Here is a 16505-nt window from a genome sequence, read left to right as displayed (position 1 = left end):
TCAGTGGAAGAGTTCATTTTTTTAAATGCAATATCAATTAGAATATGTAAGTCTCTTTGTATAATCATTATTTCCCCACTACTTCCACTATTGGGCTACATGTGAAGAATACAAGTCTATGTCAATATAAATTAGAATGTATATTCTTTATACACTGTATTCTCATATAGGCAAGTACAGTATAAACATTCAAATGACACTTCTTTTGCATACAGTTTCTTTAGTTGTATATGCATATACTGAGAAAAAAATAACTTTAAAATAAGTAGATGCTAAATTAAAAAATATATATTTTGCACATTAATTGCGTAATTTATCTTTGAATGAATTAAAAAGTCTAAAGTGAAATAAAAAGTGTATACAAGGAATCATAAGCAAGTGACTTCTGCAAACTTGTTTGTCACACACTCCAAAGACAGTGTCTAGTATATTGCTTCTTGTTTTCTGCATTCAAAATGCTTTGAGGCTTCAATTATATGCTTTTATTGGAATGCTCCAAACCACATTAGTAATTTATGTTCAATTCTTGAATCTCATACTTTGATTCACACATGGTATATTATGGTTCTTCAAGAAGCTGGTCACATCACTAAACACACAACGGGATGAAATATAAGGGATACAAATTCTTAAGAATCTGTATTTGTTGGAAGTGATATTAGATTAAATGTAGCTTAATGTCCTTTTGTAAAAAAAATTGTTTTCCTTGTAGGAAATATGCAGTCATAGTCAAAATTAGTAGCTATAGTTATTTTTTGGCTTGGAAGGTTTCATTCTCTTATGCATATGCTGTTTCCAAGTGCTCACATGAAACATTCCAAACAGTGACTTCAGGAAGGCAAATGTTATAAGTGCTATATTTTTAACTGAGGTCTTACTAGAAATGTTTTTAAAGATAAAGAGCATTGCTTGAAAAATCATTGTATACCATTATCTTCAGTTGCTCATGTCAAACAAAGAAAATATGTTTCAAGTAAAGTGTAATTTAAAGTGGTGGGATGATAAGTGCAAATAGCGCTCGTGCAAACAAAATACAGTGATAAACAATACGTGAAAACCGTAAAAAAAAACCTGTGATACAAAGTTCAATGAAGGTAGTCCTTGAGCTGCCCAAAGAGGTGATTCTGGTATCTTCCAACCAGATACGAAGTCTGTGGAAGGAAACCTCCTGTGGCGCTGAGGTATGAATGGAAGTGAGATCTTGTACAAGAGTTCTTGTCTTGAACTATAAGCCTCAGAGAAGGGAGACAAAAATGCAACAAACACTACAATAGTGCATTACCCAGGGACATGGTATAATATAATAAAGAGCAATTTATTCTATAAAAATATATAAAAAACACAATGATTCAGACATTAATAACAGACTTGATAATACATAAAATCTTCCATCCGCTTCTGCTCTAGGAAGATGAACTGCTCCGCCGTGGTAAAATTGAAATCCTACTCACCGGACGTGAATAGGTCATGCGCAATGGTTAAAAGGTCTTTTGTCTCAGGTGACACCGCTCGCCGTGGGGTGGAACAGCCAGTTGATGCGGGAGAGTTGCCTTCAATGCTCGTGGTCTCCTCGCTGACAGAGTCCGGTCGATCGGCTCCACTGCTGACGTCACCGCCTTGGATTGCACTGCTACGGTGTCCCTGAAAGGCCAAAAACCTCCAACGCGTTTCGAAACTCCTATTGGTGGGTTTCTTCGTCAGGGATGATCACTGACGAAGAAACCCACCAATAGGAGTTTCGAAACGCGTTGGAGGTTTTTGGCCTTTCAGGGACGCCGTAGCAGTGCAATCCAAGGCAGTGACGTCAGCAGTGGAGCCGATCGAACGGACTCTGTCAGCGAGGAGACCACGAGCATTGAAGGCAACTCTCCCGCATCAACTGGCTGTTCCACCCCACGGCGAGCGGTGTCACCTGAGACAAAAGACCTTTTAACCATTGCGCATGACCTATTCACGTCCGGTGAGTAGGATTTCAATTTTACCACGGCGGAGCAGTTCATCTTCCTAGAGCACAAGCGGATGGAAGATTTTATGTATTATCAAGTCTGTTATTAATGTCTGAATCATTGTGTTTTTTATATATTTTTATAGAATAAATTGCTCTTTACTGTATTATACCATGTCCCTGGGTAATGCACTATTGTAGTGTTTGTTGCATTTTTGTCTCCCTTCTCTGAGGCTTATAGTTCAAGACAAGAACTCTTGTACAAGATCTCACTTCCATTCATACCTCAGCGCCACAGGAGGTTTCCTTCCACAAAGTGTAATTTAAGCTTTATATTTATATTTACTATCGTCTTACAATATATTTCTGGTGCAGTAATATACATGACAAAACATTACAGACACTCTAATCCCATGAGACTTTTATCTTGCAGTGTAAATTTGGTACTACTGTATTTGCAATACTAAAAATCTTGAGACCTTCCATAGCTGATGCTACAAGGTCCTGTCTTAACGTTAATGCGGAAAGGGCAGTTAAAATGTTATATGAATATTTATGCTTTGTTATCAATGCATTTTTGCACATATATGGGAAATCTACCTTCTAGCATTACATAGCTTTTAAGCTTGTGCCTTAAAGCTGCAGTTCAAGCAATATCCAACATGTGTTTTTTTTAATAAATAAGTTCTGTACTATGAGAAAATACTTGTAGCATTTAAAAAAATAAAAACAATTTGTAAAGACATTTTTAATGTATTCTAATGTAGCAAGCATTTTTGTTTCTATGGAAACCATTTTCAAAGTCACACCCCCTTCCTCTTCTGAGATAGGCTCTGGCTCTTGAGCTTTGCCCTCTCTCTAGTAGTGCACCAATTGTATCTATTGACTGCCTGGTCACATGATCTTCCACACAGAACTTTGCATCCTGGGTACTCTTGTGCAGCCCTAACAGTGAATTAAATAACTCCCGATTTGGCGATTGATTACAGGAGAACGGATTGATCGGCAACTTAGCTAATCACTTGTCAGTGTGTAGATTGTATTGATGCACATATTGAATAGATTTCTTTATTTTTTTTTAACGGCAGCTTGAACTGCAGCTTTAAAGAGGTAGTCCCACATACCTGTAGGACTAAAGTGAACTAATGATTAAATACATTGAGGCATGTTAAAAAGAAAAGCACACAACAATCAAGTATTTCAAATCTCATGAAAGGTTTCATTTACAGTGATAAAGTGGAGGGAGAGTATCTTGTTTCTTTCATCATTAAAAATCTAATCATACAGAGATGCAAATCCTTTTCCTTTCCAAAAAGGACCAGAGGAGCGACTCTTGCAGCCATGAAAATAGAAAACATTACATAGTACAGCAATGTTTAAATAAGGGATACAGCGATAGTGTAGGGCTCACAAAGGGCTACTCACAGTAAAGCAGCCAAAACTGCGAGTAGCCCTTTGTGAGCCCTACACTATCACTGTATTCCTTATTTAAACATTGCTGTACTATGTAATGTTTTCTATTTTCATGGCTGCAAGAGTCGCTCCTCTGGTCCTTTTTGGAAAGAATTGAATTTGCAAGACTTCTGAAACGGTCTCCCACCAAGGGTTGAGTGTGCTTGCTAAGCCCCTTTATTGATTTGCACCTTATAGATCACCATAGATTGTCACTTACATTGTGTTATTTATGCACTGTCACTTATATGAGTTTATTTGCACTTAATTATATGTATTAAGCTCTGGGTTTTTGTTAGAGTGCTTTTGAGCACCTTTTTCTTTCAGCAAATCCTTTTCCTGCCAGAGAGTCAATAGGAAATAGGAAGGAAAAGGAAGTGCACTATTACAGTAAATACAGCAAACGTCACTGGGCGGCATAGTGAGCTGTAACGTGATACAGTAGCAGTCTGTATGGGAAAGCTTGTAAAGACTTTAAGCAAAGTTCCTACACTCTGATTTCCCCAATTACATGAGTAGTTAGGGCAACTGAAATAAATATTTTCATGCTCTATATAAATTCATCTATTTTGTAGCATGCATGGACATTTTCATAGTCAGTATAAGTGTTGCTGCTTGCACGAACTATTGCACAGTGCATATATGTTTTTCCATCCCAATCAGTCCATCTGATTGTATGGAAAGACTTGCACGGTCTTTGAAAAAGTGGGTGGAAGAAAAACACAGATTCATCTGTTAATAAAAGCATGTTAATATTTATTTCAGTTTCCCAACCAATGCTCATAATCCATAACACTAGGGAAAGCAGTTTTTTCTGGAATGTACAGTATGTAGGAACTTTGCCTAAAGTCCACACAAGGTTTTCCATACTGTACATCCAGTTTTGGCACAGACTTAAAAAATGCTTTTATGTCAATTTACAATATACTATATGTGCACATTTTCAGACAGCTTTAAAAAAATGATTTAAAGATACTTATATAGTACATGGCCATCTCTTGTCTTGATGCAATCAGTCATCATGAATTAACACACTAGTATGTGATTGTTTGGTTCTACGTACATATATTACCATACAATTGCATTTTACCTTTGGGTACTGTTCATAAAGTAGTAATAATATCATAACTGTAAAGAACAATAATGCTAATGGAATTAGAATAAATGTGGTAACTTGTATTATTTAAAAGTTCATTTATATATTTAGATTTAGATTCAAAAGCTTACTGTACATCAGAAAAACAGAACAAATGCCGTTGAATAGGCAAAACTTACTTCTTTCATTAGGAGTTCCTAACTTATCTTAAAATAATACTGCAAGAGGTATGAGATGTATATAAAAAAGATAAATAACAACACAGGAAAGCTGAAATAACTGTGTTTTTCAAAAGCTATTAAAAATTATTTTACATCAGTAAATTGATTTCACAGCAACGTGTTACTCTGCCTTTCAAAGCTGAAGCTCACATGTTTACTGAACATGGTACTAATTTGTATTTTTGTCTTCGTTGCATTTCAGAGAGGGCGAGCTAACTCTGAGTAGGCTGATGGTAAACAGCTCAGATAAAATCCTTCGTAAGGAAGGGTCAGAAATCTTTCATCACTCTGGAGAAGGTTGGAGAGTCAATTCTTCATTGGCTTTGGAGATAAGGTAAATTGTCCAAGTTGTAAAATGACTACATTTGAAATTTCTTATTTCGTCCAATACACTGCTTATTTGTTAAAATCGCAGGAATATCACCAACACAAATTGTTTATTGATCCACCATGATACAATTTTTTAAAATTATTATTTATCTTAGAGCTGTAAAAAATATTAATAATTAAACAAAAAAGAAAGGATGATGAGTTGTTTTTTTTTGTTACTTATTAAATACAAAGTGTACAGAAGAAGATTGTTTCACATTTGATTCTTTGTATTTCAATGAGTAGGTTACATATATTTCTTACATTTTTAATACAATGGGCACACTTCTCCAGACTTCCAGTCTTCAGACTTATGCCAGTTCATCACAGTTACTGTTTTGTAAAGACATGTGACTCTTTTACATACCTGTATGTCTAAAACTGAGCTACTCGCATTTCCTCCTAAACATTGTCCTATACTCTTCATCACAGGAAGTTACACCACCATCTATCCAGTCACTAAAGCACATTGCTTAGGTGTTCCATTTGACTCCTCCCCCTTAATCTTCATTCACCTTCCTTTTCTGGCTAAAACGTGTCACTTCTTCCACATCATTGCTAAGATCTGCCGTTTACTCTCCAACTCTACTGTTAAAACCTAATGCATGATGTTATTCTGTCCTGTCTTAACTATTGTAATATACTATTAACCAGTCTCCCTGCCTCACAACTTTCTCCCCTTGCAGTCTATTTTAAATGCTACAGCTGCAAGAATTTCACTTTTCTCCAGAATAATACATGTACTTCTACAATCTTCTTTAAGTCTTTCTCCTGGCTACCCATCAAATTTTATATCACCTACAGTACAAAGTTATCTGCACCTTCCAGACTGTATGTTCCTTCATCTAAACTTTAATTTCTGTCAATACCCTTGCTCATCCCCTGTACTTTTCTCATAACTGCCTCCTTTTCACCCCTTGCACCTCTACTGTGCTCACAAACAAAAACCTTTTTACCTGACTGCATCTTGTCAGTGAAGCTCTCAAGCACCTTCTCTCCCAACCTTCAAGGTAAATCTGAAAACTCAACTTCTCAATTAAGCATTTTTAATAGCATGGACTCGTGAATAGTTCTCCCACCACCCAGACATGAACTTAGCAATACTTTTACCCAGGCACAGCAATCAACTGCACTTACAGATGTAGCCAACATTATTGCACCTACTGGCGCAACTTTGTGGGTGAAATAGATTGGTAGCCTAGTCCCCTTCACGTGCGCGGCCACTCTCGTCCACTCCTTTCCCATCTAAAATTTAAAATCTCCCAACATAAAACATAGGAACTGATACTATACGCTCCGAAGCAGCCGGTCGAACTTCCATTGATTCAAATCAGAGTTTTTTGATCGAATCAATTGTAGATGTTCTTAAAAAAATAAAACTGCTTCAAGAATCTTTAGCCATTTGTGTGTTTCATGGAAATGCTACTGACGAGCCATCTCTGAGGCTTCTTTGCTGTTCCAGAACAGAACATCATTTTGCTTCTTTGTTGTTCCCAGAACAGAACATCTTTTTGCTTCCATGGACCCTAGGAGACCTAAGGAGAATATATATATTCATACATACACACATATATATATATATATATATATATACATATACAAAAAAAAAAGCGCCCGTTCCATAGCATAATACTGTATGCAAAATGTATTACAAAAGAGAGTGTAGTCACCAGGACTTGCACTCACATAATGGGTAAAAGAAACATTCAGTTGAGAGAAAGCTGTAAGCAGACACATCAGCTGGGGAGTGGATCTGAAGGTACTACACAGACGCTGATTGCCAATTGTATCTTTGCCTCAGGGTGTACTCATCTGAGATGGTTGAGGTCCACAGCAGGGCTCCTTAGTCTTTCCAATGCCAACGATGTAGTGCTCGCCACATCGGCATCACCGATACACCACTGCTTGTTTCAGGGATAGGATCACCTCTCAGCACTTGATCTGCTCCTTCACGCTGTCCGTCACAACACGTTTTGTCACGTGAGTGACTTCCTCAGGGGGTCCCTGAGGAAGTCACTCGTGATGAAATGTATATATAGTTAGAGGCATTGACTCTGTATGTCACAGGTTGCATTATGCAGGCTTTCCAGGGTGCAAGAGGTTAACTTCTCTGTTGAAGCAGTCTGTAGGTGTACCCAATTCAGACTGAACTCTCAATTGCAATCCCTGCTGAAGGTGCATGTTCACCGAAACATTGGCTGCAACTCTGACCCTTTGTCATTAAATGACCTTTTTTGCTACATTTTGAATTTTCCAATTGTTTGGTGCGCTTTGCTTCCTTTTGTAGACTTACAATCTAAGTGGTATGTTGAAAATTTACAGAGACAGCAGGTGAGGGAATAATAAGTGCAGTAGATGACAGTGTAGGAGTGACTGTGAGTGTGGGAAAAGTAGCCATGAGTGCAAGCTATTGGGATGCTTCTTTTGAGAGGTGAGTTTTAAAGTTGCTCACTATTAAATTAGATTGGTTTATGCCATTAGCAGGGAAAGAGGTGGCAGGGAGGCGTGGGCGAGGTGCCTATAAGGCTGGGTCCTGCCTGCACTGCGCATGCGCGAACCTCTAATGGCCGCTGCCGCTAACTGCGCATGCGCGACTGGGCCATCCCTGTAGTATGGAGCACCTCTTCTGCCAGTTCTCCAACACCAAAATGGCCGCTGCGTTGCTACTGCGCATGCGCGAACCTCTGCACATGCGCAAACACATCAAAGATGGCGACGCCCTGCAGAGGGAGCCGACGGCCAGCCCGTCGCCACCCGCAACTACCCCCACCATGGTAAAGGTAACGGAGGGGGAAACGGAGGACCGGGGAGCCAGAGGGGACCTGGCTATATCCTCCCCTGGTGGAAATACCAACGTCCCGCTTGGAGGACCACATCACACTGCATATAGTTATACAATAAAAATGCAGGGCATAATATGTATAACGTAACGTATTAACTTTATATAAATTAGTACACAACATAACAACCACAGTAATACCCGAGGCCAGCTTAGTGTTAGCTGTTTGCTGAGACCCATAGTGGGGTGCCCCTAACTGATCATATGAGGGTACCTCACTTTGACTTTTGTGAGCCTCTGCCTGGGTAATCTCTTGGAGATCATGCTCAGGTGCAACAGTCACTGGTTCAATACCACTTCCTCCCCCTGGTGGAAGGAACAGCATGGTGTCTCCCAGACCTTTACCCGGCTATCCGCATCACTATGCGGTAGACAGGGAGGCCTTGACCTTTTCCTCTGTCCACCACATGATGAATAGAGCACTCCATGTTGCGCATGAAGGGGGCAATGATTACCCTAGCTGTCACAGCACAGTCCTGGTTTGCTCCATAGGTCACTTCTGAAGTGACGTCTCCTGGATACATCACGAGATCTGGGTCTTGAGAAAGATGAGCTTGGTGATCCTTTGATTAGAAGTAAGCGCCGAGCAGGGCCTCTTCACCAGATTCCCCCATCACATCCTGCAGGGAGTAAAGGTTGGTGCCTCACCACTCCGCTGGCTGCTGACTCTTCTCTCCACCCGGCAGGTGGGCTGTAGGGGTTGATCCACAGTTACCGCAGTAGATGCTTCAGCTTCACTTGGGTGGTCCGCCGGCTGGCGCATCACCACGGCTGGTTGGCTGCTGTCATCAGTAGACAAGGATGGGGTTAGGGACACTCCGCAGGGGAACAGCGTCGGGGCACCTCGCATTCACAGGTGGCAATTGGCGCGAAGCAGTCCTGTTCCTGCAGCACCAGTGGTAGCGATTCCCATTCTCCCTTGGCAGTCACCTTACCCTTAGTTGGTTCCGCAATCTGTGGTTCTGCCATCTGTATTTCTGGCTCTGGAACTGGTTCTAGAGTTGAGTGGAACAGACTCTGTAACCGTGGTTAGGGCACATGGGCCCTCCGAAAATTCTATGGGTGAGGTAGATTGGTTAACAGCATCGATCACCCCAGTAGAGAGACCAGTCACATCTTTCTCTGTTGGTTCTGACTCTAGAACTGACTCTAGAAGCGCGATTAGAGTGCACGAGCCCTCTGAAACTTCCGTGAGGGGGTAAATTGATTAGCGGCATTTACCGGTCCAGTATTGGAGTTGATTGCTTCTTCCTCTGCGGGTTCTGTGGCCCGCAGCAGCACAGGCTTCAGGAACTGTGCCCCACAGCAGGCACATTTGGGTCCCCAGGTCAATTGGCCACCTAGGAAGTCACACTGGTTACAGACACATCGTATGCACCCCTCTTCATCCCCCTCTACCGCCTGATATTCTGTTGGTAGCTTAAAGGGGTCAAAGTTCATACCACCAGGCAGATGCAAGTCTGTCTGCAAACATGGGCACAAAAGAAAGGGTACGTGTGTCCCCCTCCATCAGCCAGGCTCCATACAACTGAGGATGCTGTTTACTACATCTTCTACCTTTCTTATGGGGAACAGAAGTTACTGACTCAGGCTCACTATGCTCCCTCCCCCTGGTGGAATCTAGAGAAGGGGCACGCTCATTCATGGAGTGGTTCTGGCTCTGCACTGCGCCACTCACATTGCGGGGGCAGGGCTCTGGCTTTCGCGCCAGACCCAGACAGGTTTCTGCAGAACATTTTTGTGCAGACTGGCGGTCAGCAGCACGTGCACTCTCCTGACTTGGCGGGAGACGCCATCTTAGGTGGGACTCACTGGATGAGGGAGCCTCCATTTTGATCACAGTCCTGTCAACTACACTGTGGCCTTTGTCATAGATAAGGGGGTAGCATTCTGGTGGGGCATTTTCCCAGCATATTTCCTGATCTGCCAACATTCTGTCTAGGCCCAGGAGTTCCTTTAGGGACTCCAGAATTGCACTCCTCTCCACATCAGCAGGAACATTCCTCAATGCCTCCACTTGACTATGCAGGTCCCAAATCGTACTGGCCCAGATATGGACCTCATGGCTGGTGGTTAGTAACATCTTTCCTGGTATACTTTTGGTACGCTACAACTATTGGGCACCCCAGGTCTGATCTCAGCAGGGCCTCCAAATGTAACACATATTCCCCCCCCCCCCCCCCCTTAATCGCAGATAGGGGCAGGTGTGGGGAATCTATATGTATTAACAGTTGTGTATGGTGCTTTACCTGTCAGGCTCACAGGAGGCCTGATTCTCCGCCAGTGAGAGCCTGGGGTGTATCCTCTGGAACAATACTCATAAATACAGCGCCTCCACCGGTGTAGAATTCTAAGTGTAGAATGACCCTGATACAGGACCCACATACAGTAACCAATACACCAAAGGTATATATAAAACAGTTTACTGCATAAGCATAACAATATAACATTCACATTAGCAAGGGTGTCACTCTATAATACTAATGGCACAACTACCCGGTCACCTCACAGGGCTTTGTACCCCACACCTCACTTCCCAAAAGGCACCAATAGTCCCGCAACCCCACCCAAGTGTGGAACAGCGCTGCCCACTAAGACGATGTGTATAGTGGAGCACTTGGTGATTTGATGGTACCTGCCCGGTGCTCCTGCATCCGGGTACAGCAGAACAACAACCAGGAGATCGGTCTGCGTCCAACGCCGAAGCCTCAGCGATGGCCTCCTCCTCCTGGAGGATAGTCTCCTTTCTTGTGGACCTCACCACCCAGACAGTCTCTGCCTCTGCTCTTGCAGAGAATGATTCCCGGCAAACACTGGCCAGGATATTCCTCTTCCTGGCTGGACCCTCACTTGTCTAGTTCTACAGGACCCTGTTCCCTATCCTAAGGGGAGTCCTTGTAGCAACCACAAGCTGAGGTGAGTTGGGATCTAGCTTGGGCCTAAGGGGGATGTCTGGCCTAGTGCATGAGCCACTGGCTCCCTACACATACCGACCCTCCCCTGTCTGTGACCCAGCTCCAACTGCTCTTCCTATGCAGAGCACAACAATGTATTTCCCTCAGGGAAAGCTATAATCCCTATTGGCTGTTTTGGCATCTCATGTGCTCCAGCCCTGGGGCTGCTGGGAGTTGTAGTTCTCTCTTTAGCATTGGGGCCGCATGCGCGAGCTGCACTGCACTGCGCGAGCTGCACTGCGCATGCGCAAACTTCTAATGGCCGCCGTCGCCGCTAACTGCGCATGCGCGACTGTGGGCCATCCCTGCAGTATGGAGCGCCAGTTCTCCAACACCAGTCCGAAAGTCCCAGTAGTTTATTATCCTCTGGGGGACTCAGTAGAGCCATTGGGGAAAAAAAGAGTCCCCCAGAGGATAATAAACTAAGGACAGTATCAAGTTTAAAAGTTTTGGAGCTTGGAGAGGCTTCCGGGTAAGTGCTGTGCTTGCAGTGCACAACTGGGACTTTCGGCGATGGCGCATGCTTCAGCCACGTCATCTGAATGCGACGAGACCAGCAGGCTTTAGATTGAAGCAGCAGTGAACGTGACTGCGGCGTCCGAGGCTTGGAAATACCCAGTGGAGTCCCCTTTTCGGGATCTTGCACCAAGGGAGAGACTGAGCTGCTGATCATGCCGGTTTAATATTATATTGTCGTGAGTAGGATTCCAAATTTATATCCTCTGGACGGCATCCCCTCAGCTTGTGTCCTTTTTTAGACATTGGCTTTGTCTGTGTATAATTTTATTAAATAGCACCAGTTCATTTTTCAACTATTCTGTGGTTCATGTTGGTTTATGTGTTGTCTGTGGTCAGTGTTTCTGTTTATTTGTTTTGTGTCAGTGTTGCGCTATGAGTTTTCTTTTTATTTATCCACACATGTCATGAGACTTCAATCAAGATCCATTTTGGTATTGTTTGGACACTAAGGACTCTATTACCATTTGGTCAGTGATCACCTTAGGACAGTATGGGTTGTATTTATCTAGGCGCCGGTATATTTTGTTATTCTTAGTAGATGTCCAAGCCGAGGTCGAGAGTAGGAGACTGTAGAATAGTAGGTAAATATCCGTGTTCAAGGTTCTGGTGAAACTGCAAGGCAAGACAGGCACAGCAAAGTAAGGCAGGACAAGGAACAGAGTGCTTGCGACCAGCACAACTCACAAGTAACAAACTATTATGCGCAGCCAATTTGCAGAGGCAAAGGCTGAGCTTATAAAGGACTAGCTTTTTTGCCCGGCTTTGCACGGGGAATGTAATCTTGAATACATGTCCCCGCCCCCCCCCCCCTTCGGCGGCACATCTCCCTGGGCCTTCCCCCCCCCACTGTTGGATGTAGTGTGGGGTGAGATTTGTCTCTATCTGTGTGTGTCTGTGTGTGTGTGTGTGTGTATATGTGTGTATGTCTGTCTGTGTGTGTCTCCCCCCGCTGCCAGAAAATTTCGCCGGCCACCCCCGCCCTGCTGGCGACACATCTCCCCGCGCTGCTGTGGCATGTCCCCTCGCTGCTGGCACATCTCCCCGGCTCCACCCCGTTGAGCGGACCAGTTTCCTGCCCCCCCCCCCCATTGGTACATCTCCCCTCGCTGCCGGCATATATCCCCCCTCCTCCCCCCCGCTGCCACATCTCCCCCGCACATCTCACATCACACAGAGACACACACATACAGCCCCGATCCAGGCAAGGACACGCCCCCTCCCTTAGTAGCCATGCCCCCCGCCCCCTTCTCCTGCTCTAACAGATTTGCTGGACAGCCGAGGGAAACTTAGAATGTCCATAATTTGGGAGGTGAGTCACATTGGAAGCTCAAAATAGTTGTGTTGACCTACAAATCCGCAGCAGAATGTACAGTGAAAGTTTTGTTGTGCTACGTGGTGCCGTTTCTGAGATTTCAATGATTCGGACATACAAACAAACAGACGGAATCCAACTTAGAATTATAATATATATGAACAGCTAACGGCTGCATGACAGAAGCTAAAAGTGAAACCAGAGCCCTGATTCGTTGCTGTGCAGTGTGCACACAGCAGGTGCTGATGAGTTATAGTTGCAGCAAGTTTGAATCAACTGTGGAGCGGAGTCTGCGCCCGATCCTCACGCTGAGCAGTTTAGACCCTGAAACAGGGCTTGGGTGAGAGGGAAAATGGAGGAGAGATTCCTTTTTTAGTATGTGCTGATGTAGCCAGCCTTACAGTTCATGTGACCAAGGTTCTGGGGGAGGTTGCAGTTGTGAAAACGCTATGGGGGTTCATTCTATTCAGTGGGACCTCTGTTAGCATTAATCCTTCCAGGCCATTTAGCGGGTTCATGGGACTGTGCGCGTTTGTAGTAACACGAACGGTAAATCTGGCTAAATCTGTAGGGAGATACTTGTGAACACACCCGAGAACTAAGCTAATTTAAATACGGTATGCAAAGAAGCTAATTTAAATATTCAAATAGGCTTATTTTCCAGGTGTGTGAGGTGTGTTCACAGATATCTCTCCACATACAATATAAGTGACTCTATTGGGAGGTAATAAGTCAGTGAGTACTTTAATAAACAGGACTAACTCTCTCCAGCAAAAGGCCTATTTCATGGTATGGCTCTCTAAGTCTTAAGACATTTTGGTGAAATGCAAACTACTATAAAGTATATGGGTATGAAAACAACTGAAAAAATGGTACTTGAGACACATAAATTGATGTTCAAAATGGTGTATTATACATGAAATAATACCAAAAATAGACCAATATTTCGGTCCAAATGTGGACGGTTCACATTGGCACCAAAACGATTGTACATTTCTTGTATTTTTTCATTTATGATACATCTATATACACCTCGAACTGGGAGTTGTTTTTTTTTATGCAAGACCCTTTAGTAACGTTTTGCTTACAATGGGCTTCACAAATGACTGTAGCCTTGATGTGACCATGTGGCTCTGATTAGAGCATATCCTATGGTAATCATTTTATAGTTAGAATTTTGAACTTTGGATTTACTGTTGCATTATGTACAAGTTTTTTATGCACAGCTGAAAATTGAGATAATCTAATTCTGTATTACAATACTTTCATTACTTTCCACCCTTTCCCGTGCACTTGAGTTAGATAGAGAATTATCCTACAGTATCTAGAAAAAAAGGCAATATTTGAGCAACGTCAGTGTTTGTTGGAATTTAGCAAATTATATAGGATAAGTGGTTTTTAACTGCCTTCAATTTGATTATTTCCAGCTACAACTCCTAAGTAACATTTTGAAATGTACATAAAGATACTGTATATTCTTCTCCAATATAATACCACGCAAATGTGGCAAATGCTTAAGCCTTGTGTTTTATTCTGAATATTGATTGATCCTAAGTGTTCCTCCTGGTGTCCTGAATGGAACAAATTTGGAGGTTCAGCTTTTTCTTTTCCGGCATAAGAAATAAGCATTGTTTTTTTTTTATTTATTTTTGTTGAGGACTGAAATAATGCATTATTCAGGATTGGAGATGTTTTTGACTGAGGAAGAGAAAATTATATGGTATCATTAATAGTCATAGGACCATATTTCAAAAGTAGGCTACTACCAAAAGACACCTGCCGACACTGGAAGACAACTTACATGCCGTTGATGTCAATGAGCTGTATAAGGTGTCTTACAGTGCGGGGAGGTATCTTATGGCATAATACTGTAAATGTGGCCCATTCTTTTTGACAGAAAGTATTGCATGCGTCTAGTGTCTAGAGTAGGGTTTCTGCTGATGAAGTTGGGTGTCTTTTTCTACTACACCGTACTCTTGTGATTTCTCAATCCTTCTCAATCAGTCATTTGAAATGCTGTATTTACTTAAAGCAGAATCTTAAGTTTAGGTTCTTCCTCCAGCAACTTAAAAGAGAATTACATCTGTTAAAAGAGAATATGGCTATGCTGGCTTTACCACCCATAATGGATCATGTTCATATGTGAAGTCTATGTGTAGTGTAGTTGAGGGGTGCACAAACTGGGGGAGGGGGGCGGGAGATTTTTCTGGGGAGGCGCAGCGGTTGCAGAGGCCCCACGCTCTTCCCCAAGGCATTTAAATGAAATGCCGGGGGATGGCGTGAGGCCTCTGCAACTCTCAACTTACCGTGATTGAGGCGGCAGTGTGACGCATCACCATGGCAACGTGGCGTGAAATTACACCGTGGGGTCATGTGACGTGACACACGTGTGTCAAATGACGCTACAGGTCACATGACCCCACAGCGTCATTTGAAGCAGCCCCAAGGTAGGGGTGGGGGGCGCGAGCACCGGGGCAGGCAAGACAGGGGCGCAGAAGTTTGTGCTCCCCTGCTCTAGACAGTAACCTACTTGGAGCGGCCCCTTCTTCCTACTGTTTCAGTTTGTCTTTACATACTATATGTACTTTTTTATCATACTGTACAATGTTATTGCCCTCCTACATTATACTGCGCTGCAGAGTAGGTTGGCACCATGCAAATAAAAGGTTATAATAATAGACAGATGAGATTTTATCAAAGTACAGTATGTTTGTGGCTGCATATTGTTGGAAATTCTTTGAATAAATAATACATTTAATTTGGGCTTTTGTGGGTTATAAGAGAATGATACATTAAATGCACACAACCAAGTTTGCATTTATCTCTTATTATATTGCAGCATTTTTCATTTGCATATACTGTACAGTATAAAAAAAATCTCCATGGCAGGTATTATGTAATATGAAGTTAATATTAGGCATGCAACAGGGGTACATGTCCTTCTCCTCTTTAACTGCAGGAGAAAGTATTAACATGTATAATGGAATCTTATAAAATGCTGAATTTTAGAATTTAAAACCAAAATATTTCTTGAAATTTGAAAAGCACAAAGCCCTGATTAATACAGTGCTTTTGAAGAAAAAAAATTGAAATCTATTTAGGGAAATTTTCTTTTCTTATGCAGTGTGCCTGCTCACATTTATTATTTAGTAGTGCGTATATTGGCCTACATGTGGATGCATGAGATATGTAACTGTATATTTATAACAGTGTTAACTGCCAAGTTCTGCAGCAGCAGATATCTGAGTGCTGTTAGCACTTCTCTGTTACAGGCAGGGCTCACTACTGTATTTAAAATGGTATCTCAAAATATTAGCATGCACATATGTACACTATATAGGAGTTGTCAAAAATTATGTAAAAAATAAAAAGATATTGATAGAATTATTTCAATGGTGACAATGAAATGATCACAGTCTAAACTACACTAATAGTTCTGTGTCTTGTTCTTTCCTTCAACTGTATAATCGGTTCATCTCTGTGGCAGTTAAGCTTCTCACTTCCATTTTAACTGTTGGCGAACGTTATAAGGACCTGCATGCTGATAACTCTTAAAACATTCACTGAACATCATGATATTTGGGCTTGTGTCTAGGTCTGATGGGAACTAGCTTCATTTCATTGTCTCGTAATATGTGTTAACTCATCATCTGGAAATTAGCAGATTGTGCTGTCCTGGTGCTGTCTCTTAATGTACTTTAACCACTTGCTCTATGCACAGTGTATTAGGAAATCCTTTGAAGCATGACCCTACTATCTTATCTCTGGGAAACCCCAGTTCTTCCACTACTTTGTTAT

General features: G+C 42.3%; 1 protein-coding gene across 2 annotated transcripts in view; it reads left to right on the top strand.

Moving 5' to 3' along the window:
- ST8SIA4 (ST8 alpha-N-acetyl-neuraminide alpha-2,8-sialyltransferase 4) overlaps positions 1-16505 on the top strand; it is a 200978-nt gene that overhangs the window by 3791 nt on the left and 180682 nt on the right. For both annotated transcript variants that reach the window (XM_075593531.1, XM_075593541.1), the window contains exon 2: positions 4917-5048. In XM_075593531.1, the coding sequence (XP_075449646.1) occupies positions 4917-5048 (132 nt within the window). The remainder of the gene's footprint in view (positions 1-4916; positions 5049-16505) is intronic.

Source organism: Ascaphus truei, chromosome 1 (assembly GCF_040206685.1).
Source record: "Ascaphus truei isolate aAscTru1 chromosome 1, aAscTru1.hap1, whole genome shotgun sequence".
In the NCBI taxonomy this organism is placed as follows: domain Eukaryota; kingdom Metazoa; phylum Chordata; class Amphibia; order Anura; family Ascaphidae; genus Ascaphus; species Ascaphus truei.
This window is presented reverse-complemented; position numbering and strand designations above follow the sequence as displayed.